Source organism: Struthio camelus, chromosome 2, assembly GCF_040807025.1.
Source record: "Struthio camelus isolate bStrCam1 chromosome 2, bStrCam1.hap1, whole genome shotgun sequence".
In the NCBI taxonomy this organism is placed as follows: domain Eukaryota; kingdom Metazoa; phylum Chordata; class Aves; order Struthioniformes; family Struthionidae; genus Struthio; species Struthio camelus.
In genome coordinates, this window is record NC_090943.1 from 43113282 (window position 1) to 43135567 (window position 22286).

The 22286-nt window shown below is 37.4% G+C and overlaps 1 protein-coding gene across 7 annotated transcripts in view; it reads right to left on the reverse strand.

Moving 5' to 3' along the window:
• Positions 1-7630: 7630 nt before the first annotated feature.
• ZNF385D (zinc finger protein 385D) overlaps positions 7631-22286 on the reverse strand; it is a 437723-nt gene continuing 423067 nt past the window's right edge. For all 7 annotated transcript variants that reach the window (XM_068935412.1, XM_068935410.1, XM_068935406.1 and 4 more), the window contains 4 exons: positions 15806-16039; positions 13666-13844; positions 12226-12327; positions 7631-8140 (listed from right to left, as the gene is read on the reverse strand). In XM_068935412.1, the coding sequence (XP_068791513.1) occupies positions 7907-8140; positions 12226-12327; positions 13666-13844; positions 15806-16039 (749 nt within the window). In that variant the 3' untranslated portion in view covers positions 7631-7906. The remainder of the gene's footprint in view (positions 8141-12225; positions 12328-13665; positions 13845-15805; positions 16040-22286) is intronic.

Sequence of the window (22286 nt, forward strand, 5' to 3'; positions counted from 1 at the left end):
TGATTCCTGCATCATGCTCATCGAGGTTAAACTCATTCCCACACCTGGTTTCAGATCAAACTTACCCACATTACATTGCTAGGAGCCTTTACCCTTTGTTGCCCTCTTATTAGTGCAGCCTTTGAACTCACCTGGATGTTTTCCTAGCTGTTCTTTGACATCTAACCATGGTAGGACACTGGTGATGGTCTTGATCTCCACTGCTTTCAGTGATCCGTTGTTGGGTTTGGGGCTTCAAGACTTTTCTATTAAAGTTTACAGTCTATAGTGTATAGGGAGCATAGAGCAGATGATTTGCTCTGGATTAAAAGTCTGTTGCACAGAATAGTGGTCCATCATGTCCTGTCTCATGGAGCAGAACTGAAAATCTTCTCAGGTATTTACTGCTGCTGTGAAGTTCCTGACAGTTAGCTGGAACATAGATATTAATAAAACATGAAAGGCCAGTTTCTCTTTCCCTACTGTTTTCACAGCTTTGCAAGGGACATGAAAAAAGCTTCTCTTCCAGTGATTCAGTTGCCATGAAAAATGCCCCCAAAGTGAATAGGGAATCTTTTCCAGATGGGGAGAAGGCTTCACTGCAGTGCAGTCAAGGAAATTGCTTTCCATGGCCACCACTTAGAGCAGCCAATGCTGTAGTGAAGGGTTGAATGCAGAACTGGGATCTGACTCCAAAGGTCATAAATTCCTGCCTGTTTTCTAGTCTCACTAATAGCACAAGACTCCTTCCATATGTTTGGTTAGACTATATTACTGAAGTGAATGAATGGGTACTTTATTATATATGCATACATATGCATGTGTGTGTAGGGGGAGGTCTTTCTTTTTAATGCTCCTTGTACTGTAGCATCCTTCTGGGAGCTTCAGAAAGGTGATCTGGGAGAAGGTTGGGAGAGAAACAGCTGTAGAATATGCACAGAGGGAGTGTGTGCACAAACATTTGTCCAGTCGACTAAATGGAGATTTTAGGGTGCAAATCACTGCATAAAGAGCTACTGCTGTTTCCATCTCCTTGCAAAACCACGAAAAACAGAAGGAGAAAGAAACTGACCGTTATGTTTGATTGACACCTACATTTCAGCTACCTGGTAGAACCTAGGCAATTGCAGAAAATAAGAAAAAGTGACCATACATGAGGCTTATTACTTTTTTTTTTCCCTCCTGTACTCCTCCCAGGTGCCAAAACTTCCCTTCATGATTTTATTCTGACACACCAAAGAGATTCAAGCACAGATTTGACTGACAATAGCATCACAGACAAGATCAGATTGAAAATTACTCTGAAAAAATATTACATTTTAGGGAGTGATATTGTTTCCCAAACTGACGTACTTGCTGTGGAATACACGGAAATCCTCAAATCAGGAATTTTTTCAAATCAGCCTCTTCTGTGTTATAAAGCCCTTAGAACAACGGCATCAGGAACCTGCAGGGATGGGACAAGACCGCAGCTGGGGAGGCTGCTGAACAGGTTCTGCCTCTCCCCATCAATTTTTGGGACAGCACACAAGCTGTTATAAAGCCATAGCTTTGCCCATACGCTATTATCTCCCATTTTGCTGTGGACCAAAAGAACATCTGCATTTGGCAGACGATGTTTTGAGCAGAAAATTTTCACCTGATACACATTTCAGTGAGAACCATTCCCATGGCAAATGCCAGCCATCAGCCGGCTGCAAGCAGAGAAAGGTCTGAACTGTTAATAAACGCTGCAGGCATTTGTAGTGAGAAAATGGTTTATGATTTTTATCCTTTTTTCTATTGCCTTTGCGCTCAAAAATAGCATAGCTATTTTTACTGAACATCATAAGAAATAAAATTTGCATTTAATTAAAACTTAGAAGAATCCCAAAAGATGAGCATTTCAGGAAACTGTGAAAGATTAAAGATCTGACTGTGTCATAAAACCTCGACTAGATCATGTAAAGAGCACTGTCATACACATGTGCTCTCTGTTGACAATGTATTACTATAGCACTGCTGCTTTAATTTTTTTTATTTAATATATTCACTCTGATCGTATGAGCCATCACTGGGCTTGATGAATACTAACTTCCTAAATGTGTATTTAAACTTCTGGATTCTGTTCAGTCTTATAAGAGATGAAAATATGAATTAAGAAACATCGCAGAAGAAAAAACAACTAGCAATGAAAACAAAAAATACGGACATAATTTCTGGAGACTAAGCTGCTCATGAGATGCAATGATATCTTGCCTGGTAAGAACAGACATGAATGCATTGATTTCAAAGGAGAAGCCTTGTGTCCTGTAACTGAGTGTCAGATATTTGTATAATGAATTTTAATATGTATATTTGTTTCTAATTATGGGGATCAAATATTCAATTCCTGTTGTGAACAGGCACAAATGTCAGTGTGCTGTTAGTAAGAATAATGTGAAGGCTATTGCCGAAAAGTAACTGAAGTATGTAAATCTAAGAAAATCTTCTTGGTTCTTCCTTATCAACAGATGATTTACTCAGAAAGTTAAGATCTCATGACCTTCACGGGCCATATGCTTTACCCAAGAACACTCGAATGTCCCAGCTTGATAATGTCATACAAGTTCCATACAAGTTTTCCACAAGAAAAAGGAATTAAACTATTTTCTCAAGTTCTTTACCTTAAGTCTTTTGATTCCTCTTACCTTGATTCCACCATGCAAGTATCATTCCAGCATGAAGCTGATCACAGAAACTAGGCAGCCACAGAGTCATGTTTCAGTCTCAGCCAAGTTTATTTATCAACACTGAATCAGAGTTGAATAATACCTAATTGCAGTACACAGCATGACTGCAAAAGGCCTCAGGCACTGAGGGCAAAAAATTGCCTCTACTGAAATCAAAAAGCTTTGTGACCGTTTTCAGGAGTCCCAGGGTTAAGGGTGTTCTAGTTTTCTTAGTATTTTTAATTTGGATCTGGAGCACAGGTTCTTTCAGCCCCTGACGTTTCAGTTCAGGCTGAGTAATAATCATCCTCCAGATAGCAACATTTACTCTTAAATGGTCCTGAATTTTAACAAACCTGTAGGAGTGAGGGGCCATAAAGCTCTTGTCTTTGGTTAAACCCACAACTCTCGTGTCTGAGATTTCAGCTAGTTTAAGGTAGAGTTTATTGGTAGTGCACTATGTCTTTCAATCATGCACCAAATCCCAGCAGAGAAGCTTCTCTGATTCACTGGCACTGCAGTAATCGTGCTCACAGCTACAGAAACAGAACAAGGGAATGTGTGATGTAAAAGAATTATGTAATAGGATAGGATAACGTTTTCAAGTAACTAGCATCCCTACTGTTTTTTTCCTGTGGGCTGCAACTGCTTAGATCCCTGAAGTCTGAACTGTGCTGAAGTCACTTCTAAAAGTAGAAACTTAGGCACTTATCTTAACAGAAAGCATTTTAGGCTTCTGACTCCACTTGACTTGTAAGGGATTTAGGCAGCCAAACGATTTACATCTCTGTGCTTCAAACCTAGCAACAAGAATCTTGCTGACCCTAAGAAAACTCTTCAAATCTGTAATAGTGTCTTGCTCTTCAACATTGGTTTTATGTCACAAATTGATATGTTTACATTTACAAAACTCAGAGCTATTAAGATACAAATTTTTCAGGATGCTTTGAAGAGAGCCTAAAAACTATGCATTTACTGTGAGCAGAAGGCAGAGGCAGGTGTGGATCCTAGCAGAAAGTTATTTCAGCTTTCAGGGAATGTTGGGCCAATACTCCATGCTATCTTTGGGGACTAAAGTAGAAGTGACTAAAGGCAAATCCATGCAGTTATGGTCTTCCTGGCATAAGCAGAAGATAACAAGTGTGAGATATTAAATTTACCCACAGTCCTCTTGCATTGATTTAGCATCTAAAAAGTCTTTTCGTCTTTTAAAATACAGAGCCAATTGTGATATTCCACTACCAAAATGACAGATGTAATTCTTCTAATTATATTAACTTTATTTAGCTATTTTTAGTTATATATAACTTTAATTTATTTTAAAATAAAGATGTATACTCTTCAAATACAATATTCCTTGACATGCCCGGCTCTTTTTTTTTTGTCCCAGCTCATTTCAGATCATTGTATTTATATCATTTGCTTACTGACCTCTCAAAGTCAGCTGTTATAGCACCTTACAAGAAGGTAACTAATCTCATGGTTCAAAGCAATGATGAACCTTCAGAACAAAGGTTTAAAGCCAAAGATAGTTGGAAAAATGTGGATAGCATAAAAAGTATATATATATTTCTCCCAGAAAAATACTATGTATTTGGGTTAGAACAGAACAGTCATTCATTAACACTTTGTATAGAATTAAAGGAAACATCCCTGAACCTATTTGCTTTTCTGAGTTCATACCCTGCAGTCTGATTTCACACTGTTATTCCAGTGGGGGACTGTGTCCTGGATGAAATGATCTGTTTCCTTATAGTTTAGGCTTCCTCTTGGTCCTGCAGTGTTCCTGTAATATGAAATACGATGACACATTTTTCTTTTGCAGTGCTTTCTGTATTGGTGCATTGACAGGTAGGTGTAAAGTGTCTTCTGTTTGCTAGCTCCTTTTTCAGCTGCTGTGGTCATACACTTGACTGGAAGCTCCCCTTGCCCAATCACACTGTTCTGCCAGTATTTTCTTTTATATATATGTATGTATAGACATATGTTACACACACACACACACACACACACACACACACATGTGTACATGTACATGTGTGTACATACATATATATGTATATACAGGTGTATATAATATAAAACTGTTGTGCTAACATCCCAAGTATGTTGATTTGTCACTGACCAACAGGGGTGGAACAGCAAGGCACAGAAAATCCACTATACATTCTAACATTTAGGCTTTATCCTTTATTAGGTAGTGAGTAAGAGACATAAAAAGAATCGAGTTTGTTGTTTACAGCTGAAATTTAAAAGAGACTTGTGAGAACAAAAACTTGTTCCATAGAGCACTGTGACAAAAGAGGTCCAAGAAAACTGAAAGTGTCATTGCGAATTAGCTGATGTAAGTAGCTGGAATGACACTCTTATTTCTAGCAACACTTGTATTAGCTCTGCCCTTAGTACTGTGCCTCCATACATGCCACAGGCCACAGTGTTTTGGCAAGGATCGGCCTGTTGATTTTAATGGCATCACGACAACACGGCAGGATGTACAGCAGGTACCCACGTACCAGAAGGCCGTGCTTAAGAGCCTACAGTCTCTTCTTTTCCAGCCTGTGTGTTATTTCATGGGAGAAAGTCTCTCACCAGACTGTCTCCCTTCCCAGAACACCAGTCCTCCTCAGCTTGTCTGGCAAACTGTTAATTCCACGGACTGTCATAAAAGGCTCTGGAAAAAAATGGTGGTTCCCGGAGCACAGCTAGAAACCAGTGCCCTGTTCAAGGAGGAACTCAAACACAGCTGGCAATGGCATTACAACTTCTGCAAAAAGAAGGAAGGTTGAAAGTAGACTTAAAAAAACACCCAAGGCCAAGATTTTGCAAAGAGGAGTTTAACGTTACTACGTTATAGTCATGTACCCAAATAAATGGAAACATCTTCTAAATTCTGAGCGGTAGATCCAGGTTTTGAAGCCTGGCCTGTTTACTGCCTCTTTACTGGGAGCTGTAGAGTATGGAGCCCTTTTAAATGTCAGCCCCTAGTTATTTAGGTGCCTGAACTTGGCTTCAGGAACTTACCCATACTCTTCTCTTTTTGGAAATTGGGCCAAAACAATCCAGCTAGTAACCAGCCCTGAAATCACCATCACACTTGTTTTATGTCTACGTTGGAGCGAATTACATATAACCAAAAGCCCATTCGATTTCAAGGCACAAACGTTGCAAATAAACTGGATGAAGTGCATATACATAATATAGGAACTATTTTAATACTTGTAGATAAATAAATGCATCTCTTCTTTGGAATTCTTTGGACACAGACATCCATGGAACCTCTTCTTTCTCTCTTTTCATATTTTTTTTATAAAATCTATATGCAGAGAGGTTTAAAAAAATGGCAAATACCAATGTATATGGAAGGCTCACTGATGAACTGCAAGTCAAAGTGCTGTATATTCCCATCCTCTAGATCTCCCAGATGTCCATATTAACCATAGGCAGTATTAAATAGCAACCACATGGTCAATATTTTGCATTACTACATTTTACTAAAATCTTTTAAATTATCTCCCCAACTAAACTTAAATTATGTTTTTAATTTTTATTCCTCCTAAATGTATGGTAGGCATTTCATTTAGCTACACATCAGAGTGGTTGCACATCCGAGAACAGCACACTCCAAAATATTAATAGATACTTTTCAGCTCCCTATGGGAAAAAGCAGGCAGCAAGAATCAGATTCAAGACATGTCTATTTTTTCTCTGCTGTTTGTTATTTACCACTTAATGACCCACATGTGAAAGTCAATGGTTATATAATCATTTTATATAGTAGATTTTCTGTTTATAAGTTATTTTTCTTACTCTAACATATATACAATATATCTATATATACCCCTGATAAATCTTACTTTAAAGGGACACTGTCAACCCCTTTAAGCCTCACAGTAAATACATAAGGCTTTAAGCTGTCCATTCATATAGGTCAGCTACAGAATTCAAGGGTCCCTTCAGATCCTAAAAGGTGTATTTGTTCCAAACCCACAATGTGCAGTTATCTCATAATATGCATCTCATGTGTTGCTGTTTACATTTTATATGTATATTAAAACATTTTATATCACATCAGCAGGAAATAAAACAAGAGAATAGATCTGCTTCTAAGACTAAGCCTATAGCAAAAATATGTTACCTGTATCTACAGACACTCCCACTGGTATGATATAAAAAGAATATGTGCCATTCTTGGGATAAAATTCTGGCTACATTGCAGTCAGGGGGAACCTTATATTGACTTAAATGAGGCCAGGATTTCTCTCTTGGTGTTCATTTGCTAGTTATGACTATGTGTAACCCATTTGTGTCTTCTCTCTGCTCAACACTGAAGTGTCACGCCTGTTTCATGAAAAGAGTGTATTTTTTGCTGTCCACTGGCATGCCTTAAACATTAATCAATCCTGCAAGTATTACACCTTTTGAATGCACACACACTGTACACATATGTTCTCAGTCAAATAAAAGTTTGCCCTATTCTGTGTACAGCATACAGATTTACTTTTTTTTTCTTCACTAAATCTTCTTTATCACTTACTTTGTGCTAACCATAGATTATCTTCATGCCCGTTCTTCTACAGGTGAGGAAAATCTTTTTCGCTCACCAGGAACAGCTCCACATCATTGTCATCATTTTTGGCTACTTACCAAAGTGACATAATTTGTTCATTTTATCTTTTGCAACTCAGTTAGAAACCTAGTGGCATAGATAGAGACACAATACTACTGTTTTACAAGACATCTATTGTAACTACTTTTGTTCAGATAAATACCCAGTAACTGCTGATTTGGCAGGAGGATTGGTAAGGGTACTACTATTCACAGTGTTTCTTTTTTTCCTTCTTCTTTAATCTACAGAATAAAGTATTTTATGTACATTGGAACCAGTTAATGCCCTTTAGACAAATTTGTAAGTTGTTTCATAAAGCAGGAAAGACATTGCAGGGAAACATGTGCCAAAAAAGCACAGTCAAAAGGCTTCGTAAGTTTTATACGTCACTACAAGTCAATGCTGGAGATCAGTTCTAAAACGACCAATACCCGGGAGGAATGCTCTCATCTGGAGAAAATACTGCCCATTCCCCCTTTTACAATTTGTTCAGTTCTCTATCAAAAGTCCTGGCTCTTCATATATACTTTAAACTATAAATAAACACTGCATAGTTCAATGTTCTTGATTTTTTTTTTTGTTTGTTTCGATTTGAAAAATTATTGCAGTACAATTAATTCCTGTTTGGAGTTCAGTAAGGAGCGAACAGCACAGGAGTATGGGTGGTCCGTATAGGCCCTGGAGCTGGTCGTAGGAGTGCTGGAGGAAGTGCTGAAGTCTGGAAAAGGGTAGCTGCTGGGGCTGTTCGAAGACTGAAAGGGGAATTCACAGCCACAGCAGCAGCTGCTGCTGCAGCTGCTAGAGGATTTGGTAAGATTCGCGGAGCCATTGGCTTTGAAGGTTCCTTTGAAAATACTAATTTTACCTGTGGGGAAGAGAGAAAACAAACAAACAGAGAGAGATAATTTGTTCATATTAGCTACATGACAGAAAGCTTGACTTAGACTGTAAGTGGAAAATCAGGAAAGAGAGGCCTTGCACTGCTTACTGGCTCTACGAGCTGCAGGTTTGTGACAGGAGATATGCTCTCTCTCACACATCGAACAAGAGTGAGCCGGATTTGGTAGGGGACAAAGCGTTTCAATATTCGCTTGGCTGTGGGCTCATGTCTTATCACTGAGACTTATAATTTAATATGAGAAGAGAAATCAAAGCAAACTTAAAGAGGGACTGGGCAATCTGCACCCAAGTAAAGCTGCATGTGCCCTGCAAGAATTAAATAAGAAAGAATTAGCCATCAATTAGGACACCTCCATCTGGAGAGCTTCATGGTAAAGATGCAGAATGAAAACATATCCTATTCCCTGGTATGACTAAGAAGATACTTTTGTCTTTATTATTGTCAGGATGCAAGTTCTGCCTAAAATCTCCAGTTAGCTGCTCTTTATTAGCTTGTGCCTCTGAGAACAAGTAAATCAGAAACACTTAACTTGCACAAGTTATGACAATCTCCTAACTTTTCATGTGTTCAAACAGGCAATGAAATCTATGGACGCTGCCCTACATCATCTTGCTGTGTCTTCACAAGCCTTTTTCCACACAGATACTGTTCATTCGTACAAAGACTGTGAAAAAAGTGGCAGATATTTTTAAAACACTATCATGAAAAACTTTCATTTATATCACTTAAGAAGGGGCGAAACTAGGATACTGTAACTAATCACTGAAGCTTTCCCTTTAAAACTTTTATAACATGGGCCTTGTGCAATACCAAATACAATTCAGAAAATTTATGGTTTCCAAAGAGAAAAAAATTCTTGAGCATAAAATGGTTTATTATTTCCAAGAGTACTTAAAAATGCTCACAGAGGTCTATTATTATTTGAGTACAGAGCATTTACATTTTGTATGCACGCAAAAGAACACCAGAGCAGTCTATATAGATTTCTGCAGATTTCAATGGGATTTTAATTTTCTAATGAAAAGCTAGGAGCCTGAATACCTTTGTTGTTCTGGTTTTATAATTCTGAGATAAGGACATAGAACCCATCGAAGACAAAGAAAAGTTCCCATTGGCTCTATTAGACTTTATGTGGGGGTCCATGTCCTGGGATGAGCTGCTGTCCTTTGCCAAGAACATATACACAGTGTGGTACATCTCAGCCTAAGTATGGACACTTCTCACTCACAGGAAAAGACCAGTTTCTCATCCTTGAAATTGAAAAGGTTTTTCAAATAATTATCTCGCTCTACATTAGTCTGTTATTTTCCACTCAACAGTACTTGGTTGAGTGAATAGTCAGAAAAGAAGGACAGGAAGCATCTGGCATAAACCAGATGGCAAGTTTTATCATTACATTGTCACTCTATTCCAAAAACTTTTTGTTTCTCTACCATCCAAACAGATACTGGATTTTGACTCTTCTTATTACCCACTGGCAGCTCTGCTGGCCTCAAGGCCCTTTAAAGCTCTAGGAGAGACATTCAAAGGGGACCAAATTCTACACTTCTCTTAATGGAGGACGTAATGGGTCTCATAATGGGACAAATCTCCTCATTGCACCTATGAAAATCAATGATCTTATCTTTTTCTTGATCAGTGCTAGACCCACTGATCCAAGCTGTTTTTTTCTCTTTCTGAATACTTTACTTTTTCATCTTTCCTTACTATTTACTTCATAAACAGTTTTCTTCAGCCTCATTTACAATAGACAGTAAAAAACCTCAAAAACAAACAAACAAAAAAACCCTCCAAAAGTACAAAACAACCCAACAGGGTTCTTATTGTGGTCTGGGATGTTTTCCATCAGAGTCATTTTACTACATGGACTTGTAAAATGATCGAATGCCAGATAACTTTTTTCTCTGTAGTCTGGCATTTTATATATACTGGACACTTGTGGCTTAAAGTATCAAGTAAGTCTCAACATTATAAGATTTCTTACACTGTGATATTGTACCATGTGAATTCATAAAGCTTTTTTCTCTGAAACACACATAACTAGACTGGACAAGGCATTATAAACAACATATTGAAAACGTGACATTGGAAAGCTGTTGTAGAAAAACTATAAAAATGTACTAAGTCCTTTTTCTAACTTCTGCAGAAAAAACTTTGGTGATGCTGATGCATTTTTGTCATAAAGAGCAAAGATCTTAGGTACCTGATTGTTCATATAAAAAGGCTAGGACCACCTTGCCATTCTTGGAGGAATCAGAAACTTCTAATGACATTAGATAGCCTTTTAGTTCATTTATCAAAATGTTTCTGATTCTCCTTTCAAGATAGCTGCAATAGCAATAATATTTAGCATATACAGTACAATGTACGTTCACTTCAAATCTCTCTGCAAATACTATAAAACAGGTCAATATGAAGAGTTAGGTAGGCGCTATTCGTTTTGTTTACAGTAGACTGAATGAAGGGACAATAACTCACTTGAAAATTAGTGTGGAGTTAAGAAAGTTAGCAAAATCTACAGCTCACCAAAAACATTTATATTAAAAGTAAAATTAGCACATCTTTGTCTTGTTGCTATGCCATTTGCATTTGAAGTGACAGCAATTTTGATATTTTTTCTATTCAAAAACAAAAAACGAAACGGAGAACTGCTCTTCTTCTTCAGTGCAGCCTCTATTCTACTACTGATATCTGTTAGTTTATTGCTAACTCATTCTCTCCCCTTTAAATCTCTTTTGCCTCTTTGCTCACCTCTGGCTTGACTTGTGGATTGCAAGTACTTGGGAGTGAGCAAGCAGGAGAAGGACACATCGCCTTTGTTATTTGTCTATGCAGCAAGTGAATGGTCTTGACTAGAGTTCTCAGAAATAACCACTACATATATAAGTGAACAGACGACTATGTGCTCAGTAACAGCAACAGTAATGCAATAGTTATTTCCATCCTTTGGGGAACAAACAATTTCCTAAAGGGATAATAATCCTGTCAGTGAGGCTCTAGCTATTCCATATCCTACTTTCTTAATTATATATTTTCTATTCCTTTCACTATAGTTTATATCTGTTGGAGACCTTGGTCTCCCTGGGGTTTTACTGAAAAACCCTATTGGGCCATTTTCTTACCAGTGGGTCTGCCAGAATGGTGCAGTACAGTATGTTACGACATCTGGGAAAGCGCCTACCCAACTGAGCGATGTATAAATATACCACACATTAAGGCTATCCCAAAAAGGACAAATTTTCTGTTGCCAGGAGAAGAGTGTTAGTTCTACTAGAAAAGAACTGGGCTTTCACAGAAAAGAACTCAAATTCTGCCTCTCAAGAAGACGGACAATGAGTAAGTGGATGATTTGCATGAGGCCAATGAGTCAACACCCTCCCACTGCCAAAACCCTCTATAAACCCTTATAAAACCATGTGTCACATAAAATCATGCAGTTTATCTGATGGAGATAAATGCCACAAGCTTCACTCCCCAACCCACAATATAAGCTGTTTCTTGACTAATGGTAGGATCCTAACAGGGTTTTTTTTAAAAAGTAAACTTTTTTTTTCATGCTTTGAAGCTAACAAGAACTGTGCTTCAAAAAGTTTATGCTGGCAGTTGGGAATGTGACCAGAACCATCCTGAAAATGAGTGTAATGCACTGAAAGATGGATTTCTTTTTAATTGTTTCAATTGTTATCTGAGTAATTTTCTAAATTAGGGTAGAACTAAAGTTTTTATGTTTATAGTTTTATTTAGTCATTTCACCACTATTGTCTTTAGTGAAAACTGGAATGATCCTGTTTGGCGTCTGGATATTTCTTTCTGCTCTTGCTGTCTAATGACCTTTGAAACAAAGCTCTTTTCTGAGGTCATTCAGTGCAGTTACAAAACGAGCACAAACGGATTGTAGTCCAGTGCCCGTCAAAGAAAAAAAAGTCTCTTATAGGCATCCGTGGGCTCATTCAGACACTTCCATCACCTACACTACCCCTCTCATTTTAACAATTTTTCCACTCACATTTTCTAAAGGGGTTCTGTGAATAAGAAGGTGATTGGCTTACCCCTAGAGGATGTGTTCCCTTTTGGAGTTTGTTGTAAGGACTGTACTTAGGTTTAGGTGGTTTCCCAGCAGCTCTGTCTTTGTGCCTTCTACTGCTTATGTGCTGTTAAAAAATACATTAGAAAAAAGAATTAATGAGCATTATTTCCTTGACAGACCATCTCAGCTTCTGGTTTAGACAAGAGTGCTCCAATATTGAAGGCTATTGCTCTCCACAGCTGCATCACTTTGACTAATTCAGTAATGAACAGGAATTTGGTTTGTTCCAATTTAAATAACTCCTTTGTGAATGATGTACTGGGACTGTGGTTTTCAGAAGCACTCAGTTCTACTCGGTTTCCACTGTAGTAAATGAATTTCCCACTTTTGTTAACTTCAGTGGGACCTGAATTAGACCAAAGTTGGAAGCCTTTGAAAAATTCATCTCTGTCTCTATAAAGCACCTAGCAAATTAAACCTGCTGCTGATAGAAAGTTTTGGACGAACATTAGAAGTGGAGCATCCCCTATTCAAAAAAAAAGCGATGAAATTTTTAAATCTCTAAGAAGCTCAGAGATTCTTTTAAGATTTCAGCTGAAAGATGGTTAAATATCAAACTAAGTGATAGTGAAATAAAATCAAAAAATCCATTATCTTCTTCATAAAATCTATTAGATTTTACAATAATCCCTCTACACAGACTTTATTGCAGTACTAGATATAAGGGACTTATTCTAGAACTTTTTTTTTTACTTTAATCTTCATTCTCAAGAGATTTCTCAGAAAAAGAACAAAGACAGAAGAAAGAACTGGACTTTTCTTTTCCTGAAAACATAAGACAAATATTGCTACTGTCCATTACAAAATTTATCTTCATTCTTGTAAAGTTCCGTAACAAGTATTTAATTCCAAAAGGCATATGGAATTAAACTAAGTGTTTTACAGAACAAAGACTTCGTTCATCTGAAGAATAACCGAATATAATTTGGTGTAATTGCAATTTGGAGGTCATGCTTCTCAGTTACAGAGCAACACTGATAAAAAAAAATTAAAAATCCTGTCCATCCCACATTTTTAAGCAGGTTATTTGGTGTTCTGTGAAAATACTTGTTGCACCCACATCTTTGTCAAGGCAGATATCATGCAGCACGCTAAATGGCAGGGTTTATCAGCTCATGACAATTACAGTCTAAAGACAGTTGTAATGTTGCAGCTCAGAGATTCTATAACTCCTTTTTAAAAAAAGATATAATCAAGAGCTTTTGAGAAAATGCATTCGTTGCAAGGGAAAATCATACCAAAACCAAAACACACAGCACAAAGGTCAAGTACAAAGGGCAAAATCTGCAAGCTCCATTTAGATGTGAACTGTCAGACTGACACATGCTGATTGTGTTGGTACTTTATCACCATGAAAACAAAGAATAGCCAAGGATTCACACTCTGCAAGCTAGCTGAGTACCTGTTTCAGTTGTGTCTCAGAGTTTACGTGCACATCACATATTTCACAGTGAAATGTTTTGTTCTGAAGGCCTGTGTTTCCTTTATTCACAGGTCCTTTGCCTTTTACGCCTGCCCGGGGAAACGCTTTTATGGTTCCACTTCCATTCCGAGCTTCCAGCATAGTTTTGTGCTTAGTCCCTGGAGACATTAGAAATGGGAAACAGAAAAAACTTTGGCAATTTGGTTGCATTCATTGTTTTATTTTTTTCTAAAAAAAAAAAAAAGAACCTCAGCTCCGTGCCATGTGTTATCCTTGGAATATGACTGTGTTTGCCTGTATCAGATTCATACTAATGTAATCATATTTCACATTTGATATCTATTTATTAAATTAATTATCTGTAGGTAATACACTAGAACAAAGCAGCCACACCAATAGGTAGTGGCACAGTCAGGTATCCTGATGCGAAGTTAAATGGGTGTGACACTTCTCATTAATTCCTGCTGCTAATAAGACCTGAATTGCAGTTGCAAAGGAAGAGTAATTTAGCTATTAAAGATGTAGTTGGCTTTGATTTGTAGTTCTCCTGAATGGATTGATAAACAGCGTGCATTAGGTAGCTTACACTTAAATCTGTAATGAACTAATTAGTTCCCAAATCACAAAGGGGCAGAGGTTCCTGGCAGCAACTTATGTATCTTATTGGTCTGGTCAGAAACCAAAACATGTGAGAATTATGCACTCTGCTTATATTTTTTATTAAAATAAATGTTAGATGGAAAACAATAGTGTCCTGTTGCTGTACCTTTATTCAGAATGTATTTCTTGCACTATTGACTTCCATATGGGTAGTCTTTGATGATAATGGACTAGTACTATGTATAGAATTAGTGCTCCAATAATAATCACTATATGCATCCACACATACACATCTGCAAGCATCCATGCATGTGAGCACACACACAATATATCAGCATAGAAGGCTAAATTTGGAGGTGTTTTGTGTAAATATTCAGAATAATATTTAGACTCTCATCTTGATCAGAAGAATGTTTAGGGTGTAGTCTTCATGTAAAGTTAAATAGGTTAAATGGGTACAGCTTTATTAACCTCAATTTATTCATTTCAATTTCAATGTATACCAGTTGAAATTCTGGTATACAGCAAACACAGCATTTAAAACTGATTAAGCTTTGTTTCTCATGAATACCAACAAATGATCATTTCCTTTTTAGTTTAAATGGATTCTACAGCCATGCCAAAGTTATTTCTTTTTTTTTTTTTTTTAATTACATCAGAAGACCATTCCTCATTCTCGTGCAGGTATACCATCTTTGTATTTCAGACCTGAGGTTATGTTTCTCTCTTACCCCTGTTTACTTCACTCTCGGATAACCCCTGACACCCCAAATAAGGGGACTGTTGTAGGACTATCATAGATGGTCACTGCTGCCTTATTAAATCCTAAGATCTTTTAACCCTGTTCACCACAAACCCAATCAATAAGATGTTTAAAACAGTGAATGTGAATGATGCCTCTCTGCCACTGGAACTTATTATTGCTGCTTGCTCTACTAATCAGAAAAGGTTTAAAATTTAAGAAAGACAGAGGTAAGCAACTGGCCATTCAACTCTCAAGCAGTAACCACTATCAGCCAATCAAAACAAAGGAAAAAAATATATAATTTTAAATAGTTATTAGCAGACAACATGTAGCCAAGAATTCTACCTCTCATCATTGAACTCCGACTGTGATACTCCCCATTTCAGCCTTAGTTGTTAGATTTTATGCAACGCTAAAGGCATTCATATGCTGTTTGCTAGCAAGCATAAACAAAAGTATGCGAACTCTGAACATCAAAGGTAATGAAGCATGAGCTGTCACTTAGCTCTATAAGGTCTGGAAGCTGCAAAAGCTAAAATGTAAGAAAATGGGTAACTTGCAAGCAATAACATTCCTTTCTTCCCCCCCTTCATGAAAGACTCTTTGCTTGTCATTTTTATTCTTTAATAGTTAATGAATTCTATGTAATTGCCAGTTTTCCGCCACCTCTTTGTCCCCTGCTGCAAGAGATCTAATCTATTCAGGGGAAGATAATTGCAGAGCTCTTGAGAAAGAAGGAAAAAAAGGAAGAAAGTAAGCACTGCTCCATCTCACCACTGTTGTGCGCCTCCAGCTGCGAGGCAGAGTTGACAGCGACTTTGCATAGTGAACAGTACAGCAGTCTTTTTGCTTTTTCTTCCTCAGTCTCCACGGAAGGGCATGTGGTGCTGCTTGTAGCTGTCGTGGGGATTTTCTCCACTTTAGAGGTGATCTCCGTTGTCATAACACTGCTCTTCCGGATTTCCACGGTTGTCGTCGTTGATATTGCTGGTGTCCCTGCGGCAACGTCTGTGGGCAAAGGGAGGAGATGGAGGGAAACAAAATAGAAGGTTGTGACCTTCGGTGTTTGCCTGTTTGCATCCTAATGCTGTACCACATAGACAGCCAGACCACGCTGGTTAAGACGACTAATGGTAATGAACTAAATCTGACCTTACTCTTTATATTTCGTATGTTTAATAAAACACAGTACTCCCTTGTATCGAAATGCCATCCACTCCTGCATTCTGCTAACATGTAATAAATACAGAATTCATAAACTGACAAAACAGGTCATTAAGACTGTACTGTACAACTGAAGGATCATCTACTAAAAGAGATCATATAAATTGCCAGTACAATAGGCAGTTAATATTTACACGCAGCCCTTCAGGTCCATAAACTGCCATAGTGCTGCATAATACTTACTCTGATTAAGAAACCAACTTAAAGTTTTAACATTCTGTACTCACAAAACTAAAATTAAAATAATGGTACGTTCTCGATATCAGATAAAATAAAACATTAAATCTTAGCCAAAACTAATATTAAATGAATAGTAATCATTAGTACACAGCATACATATATATACACACAAATACTGATGAAATACACAATATCAGTGCTCAGTAGTGCCAGTTAACCTAGGAAGCTCTTCAAGTCTCCAGATGAGTTTTGCTTCCATCGGGTAAGTACTGGGAGGGCCTACATCTCTGCCAAGGACATGCCACCCAAGTCCTGACCACAACAAGGAGCTGAGAGCTTAAACTCCTACAAGGTTCCCACAGATCTCTCCTCATCCCATTTTGGAGCCTGAGTGTCCTGGACTCAGATTATATCCCTCTGGAGAGTATGGTAATCTCACCTCTCAGTTTCTTCCACTGAAGCTCACTTATTTCCTGTTAAATACCCGCAGTGCCAGAGAAAGAGAAAATTAGATGGCAGTATCATCTGGTAGTTAAGTACTTATCCAGGTACAGTACTAAGATCCAGCCCTGAGGTGGTGGAGAAGAAGGTGGGAAATAGGTGACAGGAGAAGGAGACAAGGGACAGGTGCAGTTCTGCCCTTTCGGAGAGAAAAAGCTTTGCAGTGCTATACTTTGTCATTTTAAATATATTGAGCAGCAGCTTCTCTCACAAGAAATATTATTTACTTTACTGAGATTATGCTTAGAATTAGTTAGTTTCCAGTGTAAACAGCTCAGTTTGGTTTCATATATCCCTTGCTGTTAGTGTGCTCTGCCTGCAGTATGCTTTATCTACCGTCATCTATTAGAATAGGCAAAATAAGTATTCTTTGGCTTGTAGGTCCCAGTATGTGTTGTGATGCTGGAGGGACACATTAAATAATGCCTGCAGAGGTATGGTTCAGACTAATCCTATTTAATAATTTCATTAATGAAGAACATGCCTACTAACTTAGCAGACAATAGCAAACTGCCAGCAAATGGAAACACACTGGGAGATATGATTCAAAACATATTGGAGAAACAGTCTATAGAAAATAAGTCACTTTTTCATAAAGACAGTTGCAGGAATCTACACTCAGTAGGATTAATCTGATATATTAAAACAGAAAGAAGAACAACAGCCCCTGTAGTGGGTTTTTCAGAAAAAGCTGTCAGTAGTGGAAAACAAGGTGAACGCAGGTCAGCTATACCATGCGGGTATTACGGAAAAGGTCCCCACCATACTGAGAGTGTAAAGTGAAAGATTTATGAAGTATTTTTTTTCCTCTAATCAGCACTGGAGGTCCTGCATCCAGTCTAGGGACTACAAACTTCAGATTAACAATGACTTGCATTGCCAGTAATTCAACAACAATACAAATGCAAAACAATTGGAGAGCGACTCCAGGAAGGGGCTGCAAGGTAAGAAACCAAAACGAATTAGAGGTTTAGAAAATATAGTCTAGGGGGAAAAAGTGCTGAAAGAATATGCTGAAAGAAATGCTGGAAGAATTGGTATTGTTCATTTAAGAATATGGGAGGCGAAGGGCAAACATCGACAACAGCTTTTAAATCTGTAGAAGGTAGCTAAAAATAAGAGAACAGACCCTTCTCCCTGATCCCTTTGGACAGGACAAGGACTATTGGATTACAGCAAGAGATACTCAGATTAGACATTAGGAAATTCTTTCTAATATTAAAGCTTGTAAAGCCTTAGAATAGCCTATCTACAGAGATCACAAATTATTGCCTGTTGAAGGACTTGGAACTGGCTGAACAGATATCTGCAGAAGAAACACAGGTATGATTCCCTTTCAGTTAGTGGGGATAATTACGTTACCTTTGAGGTCCCTTCCAGCCCTGTGGTTTTCTATGATATGCGTATTTTGTTATGTTTCTATATAGTCTCCAAAAGGGTTTTTGAAATTTTTATTCATAAAACCAAAAAGCTATGTTTGTGAAATGAATATTCAACATACTGTCAGGCAATGAAACATACAGAAAAGGTACAGTCCCATTCAAGGTCTAATCAAAGTATTTTTTTCCTTGAGAGTGATTCTGGAGGTGGTCATATCCTGAATGTACTGAGGACCTCAAACACTGCTGCAGAATGAACGATGCTCTCTTGCTGAACATTCTGTTCTTATTTTTTATTTTTTACTGACCAACAATAATGTTGCAAAAGAAAAATACTATTTTGAAACAATCAGCCTTTTGTTCGGAAACTGATGAGTAAATGAAGCCTTTCTAGATCTGTCCACAAAATTACACATTTAACTAGTCACTCCTTTCCCATCCCAGAAAAGATGTGTGGATGTTGGCTTTCTTCAGTTGAATGTTGCTGCAGTGAAATTATTTTCATTAAAAGCCCACTCCTAGCAGCACTTTTAAACTTCAGTTTCTTCATCCTAAGACTACTATACAGTAGAGCTAGCCAATGCATTTTCATTGTCTAAAGGAAGGCAGAGGACAGATAGCAGCAGGAAAAGGGAAGGAAAAGAGAAAAAGAAAAGCATTAACATTCTCTAAGGATTGATGGTAAGGTTGGTACTCACTCCTAATCTTACAGGAAGTTAGATCTGTACATCAATGACCATTACCAGCTTTGCAGTGCAACGGTCAGTATGCCTTAAGCAAAGTAGAGATCATCATTTCTTTATTTTCCACACATAGGAAAACCTGAGGCAATGAACAATAAAAAGCTTAAATAACAGCAGATTTCATTCTGCTTCAGATATCTGACCTACTATCTGGTCGGTTATCTTGTATTTCATGACGCAATTATCTTAAAATGAAAAGAAAATACAGTCAATTATGTTAGTCATTTTGATGACATTTTAATATACATACATGAGAGCAGCACTGTACATAAAAATTAAACTAAAAAGGGTAAATGTCACCAGCACTCTTCAACTAACTCTTCAACTAACAAAAAAATCATTCTTCACAGCATATACGCTGCTCATATACCTTTCAAAATATGCCCTATTTTAATACTTTATATTAAATGCAAACTTAATGCAAACGCACTAATGGCATCAAAACATATGCGAGAAAAAAATCCAAAGTCCAAGTTCACAATGGAAAAGTCATGACATATTCAAAGATGCAAAGCTGCTCTCCCTCATATAAATGTTAGACATATTTGCAGGAATTAAGGTGGAAACATTCTGAAGGCTGTTAGTTAAGTTCACAAAAAGAGAATTCAAATCCTCTTCTCATCAGTCCTTCTGAACTAAGCGGCATGTATCTCTGTGAATATATTACAGAGTTGCTCCCTGCATTGAGTTTGGTGTCCTAAATACAGGGTAGGTATATCATTAAAGGTATAAGGGATTAAAAATCCAAAAGCAGTAGGAAGACATTTGAACTGATGCCTTGAAGACTGATTCAGCATTTCTTAACATTCTATTATGACAAAGTTTTAAGAACTATTTCAGTAATAAATGAGCTAAAATCAAGCCTAGAGATTCAGTCACAGTCAAATGGAAGATTTGTTCCTGGTGACGCAGGCTTGCAGCACTGTGCTATTTTCATACCAGTGGCCTGCAGCAAATATTCATTATTGCAACTGTCACTGTTTGGCTTTGGCATAGAAGCAGATTGCTAATATTGTATGGAGCTGGACTCCAGTAGCAAAATTCCTGGTCTTAATATAGCAACAGTATAAACACTAAAAATGTAAAAAATACATATAAAAACTAATCTTACTCACTGGTAAAATCAAAGACTTATTTTAAGAAGAAAATAAAACCAGAGGAAAAACGTTCATTGAATAGTGACTCCATTGGGTACTACAGACACCATTGCTCAGGTGGAAAACTGCAAGTGTGTAATTAAGGTTCTCCTAACTAAGCAGGATTAATTTTATATCCCAGTTACAACTCATGAATTTTCTTTAGACTGAAGATACAGAAAATTACAGTCAACTCATGCTTTTCTCCTCTCTGAGTATATGAAAGTCTCACTCATCAGTTCTTGCTACTAAGTATAAGAATTTCTTATCCTGAAACTATAAATAGACCTACAGAGAGAAAAGCGCTCTTTGGCTTCAAACAGATCACAACTATTTATGAGCTTATTTTCCCTTCCGCAATCTCAAGTGGCACACATTTAAAAATATCTGATTTAGCACATGCTTATGCATTCTGGTCTTATTTAAATCAAACTTTGCCACGACATCAAAGGATTGAGCATTTGGCTCATGAGGATATCCAGAAAAAAACAAAAAGCAAATTCTTTCTTATGCCAAAGAGAACTTGATACAAAATATTTCACTATACTGTAAGACCTCTGAGTACTGTAAAAACCTTTTCAACTGGCTTGCTTGTAGCAAACTTGCATCAAGGAACAGATAGCTCTATTATGGCTGCTTGATGCTGTCATGTTCAAAAGAGTCTGAGAGTACTAGAGTCGCAAACCTGCTAGGAACTGGGTGCCCAGTTTCCCTGGGCTGCTTTAAAAATCCCACCATGCATGTCCTCTGTGGTAATTATATTTGAAGACAAGATATCATTTCTTCTGAATCTATAAATATAACAGTGCTTGGCTGACTTTATGTACTCATATGCTTAAACATAAGCATGTGTGTTAGTACATTGTTGGATCTGGCACTTAAACAAAACATTTTGGGGAACTTTGACTCAAATGCATCGGCTCCTCTGCCTTTATACATGCAGAATACAAACTTGCATTTTTGGTGGTTCGTTGATATTTGGCCCAGTATAACATACTGCATAGAAAATCCTTTCAGTATCACATTCTGAAAACTTCAGTCATTAGATTTTGTTTTACACTAAAAACCTGGATTCAATCTATTTTTATACACATATCCTGCCCAAAATGGATATATTTTACTTGGAAAGTCAAAAGTATATTTTTAGAACTTAGAAGGATCCACACAATTTCTTTGCAAGATAAAACTAATTACAGCTGCATGGTTTAAAGAGTTAAGTACCTACAGCATAGATTTCTTCATGCAAAAAATCTAAATCATTGAGTGAATGTTGTATATTTCCATTACTCTATGATAAGACTTCCTTCAATGAAGCAATACTAAATTTTGAATGCCATGGTAGCTACCTAAAGTTGTACAGGATGAACACTAATGAATACACCATAATGGAAGGGTTGAAGTCTCTAAAAAATTAAACAAAGCTTTGTATGACAAACAGGAATGGAATGTGAAAATTTTTGATGAGGTGACCCTTGTGATCTTGTTTTTAAACATCAGATCTTCACCAATTTTTCTCTTTCTTCTCCTTCCACTGCCCTGGCTTGTTACTCACTTTCTTGATAAAGTCCCATTTTATTTCACTTTGTCTAGGTCTCCATCATCACCGCTTTTTGATATCTAGAAAGTGAAAGGATAAGCATTTCTAAGGTATCCCCTAAACCTTTCCTCAAATGTACAGAACAAACACAGCTGAAAAAGAGAACGACTGCAAACTTTCCCAGGACCAGCAGGAAAGCCAAATACCAGGGATTTTCTTGATGTGTAACTGGAGAAGCAATGACCTCACTATTTTGACCAGTTCGTTTTTTAATACTTAAATAAATCACATTATACGCAGTGTTCATTGCTCAGAAATAAAGGATGAAGAAACAAATGGTTCTACTTGAGCCTCATTTCAGTGCCACCTCTACTTCATGCTTCCTGGTGACATGCCTTGGTGGTGACCTGACAAGAGTGAGGCAGAAAAAAAGGGTATTTGATGACCGAAGTTGTCCACAGAGAGAGGGAGAGTGAAGAGAGGAGAGCAAACTGCACATAATTGTCTTTGGATTTTTCTTCTCCAGTTAAACTCAATTCCACTGAGTCCTAAAAT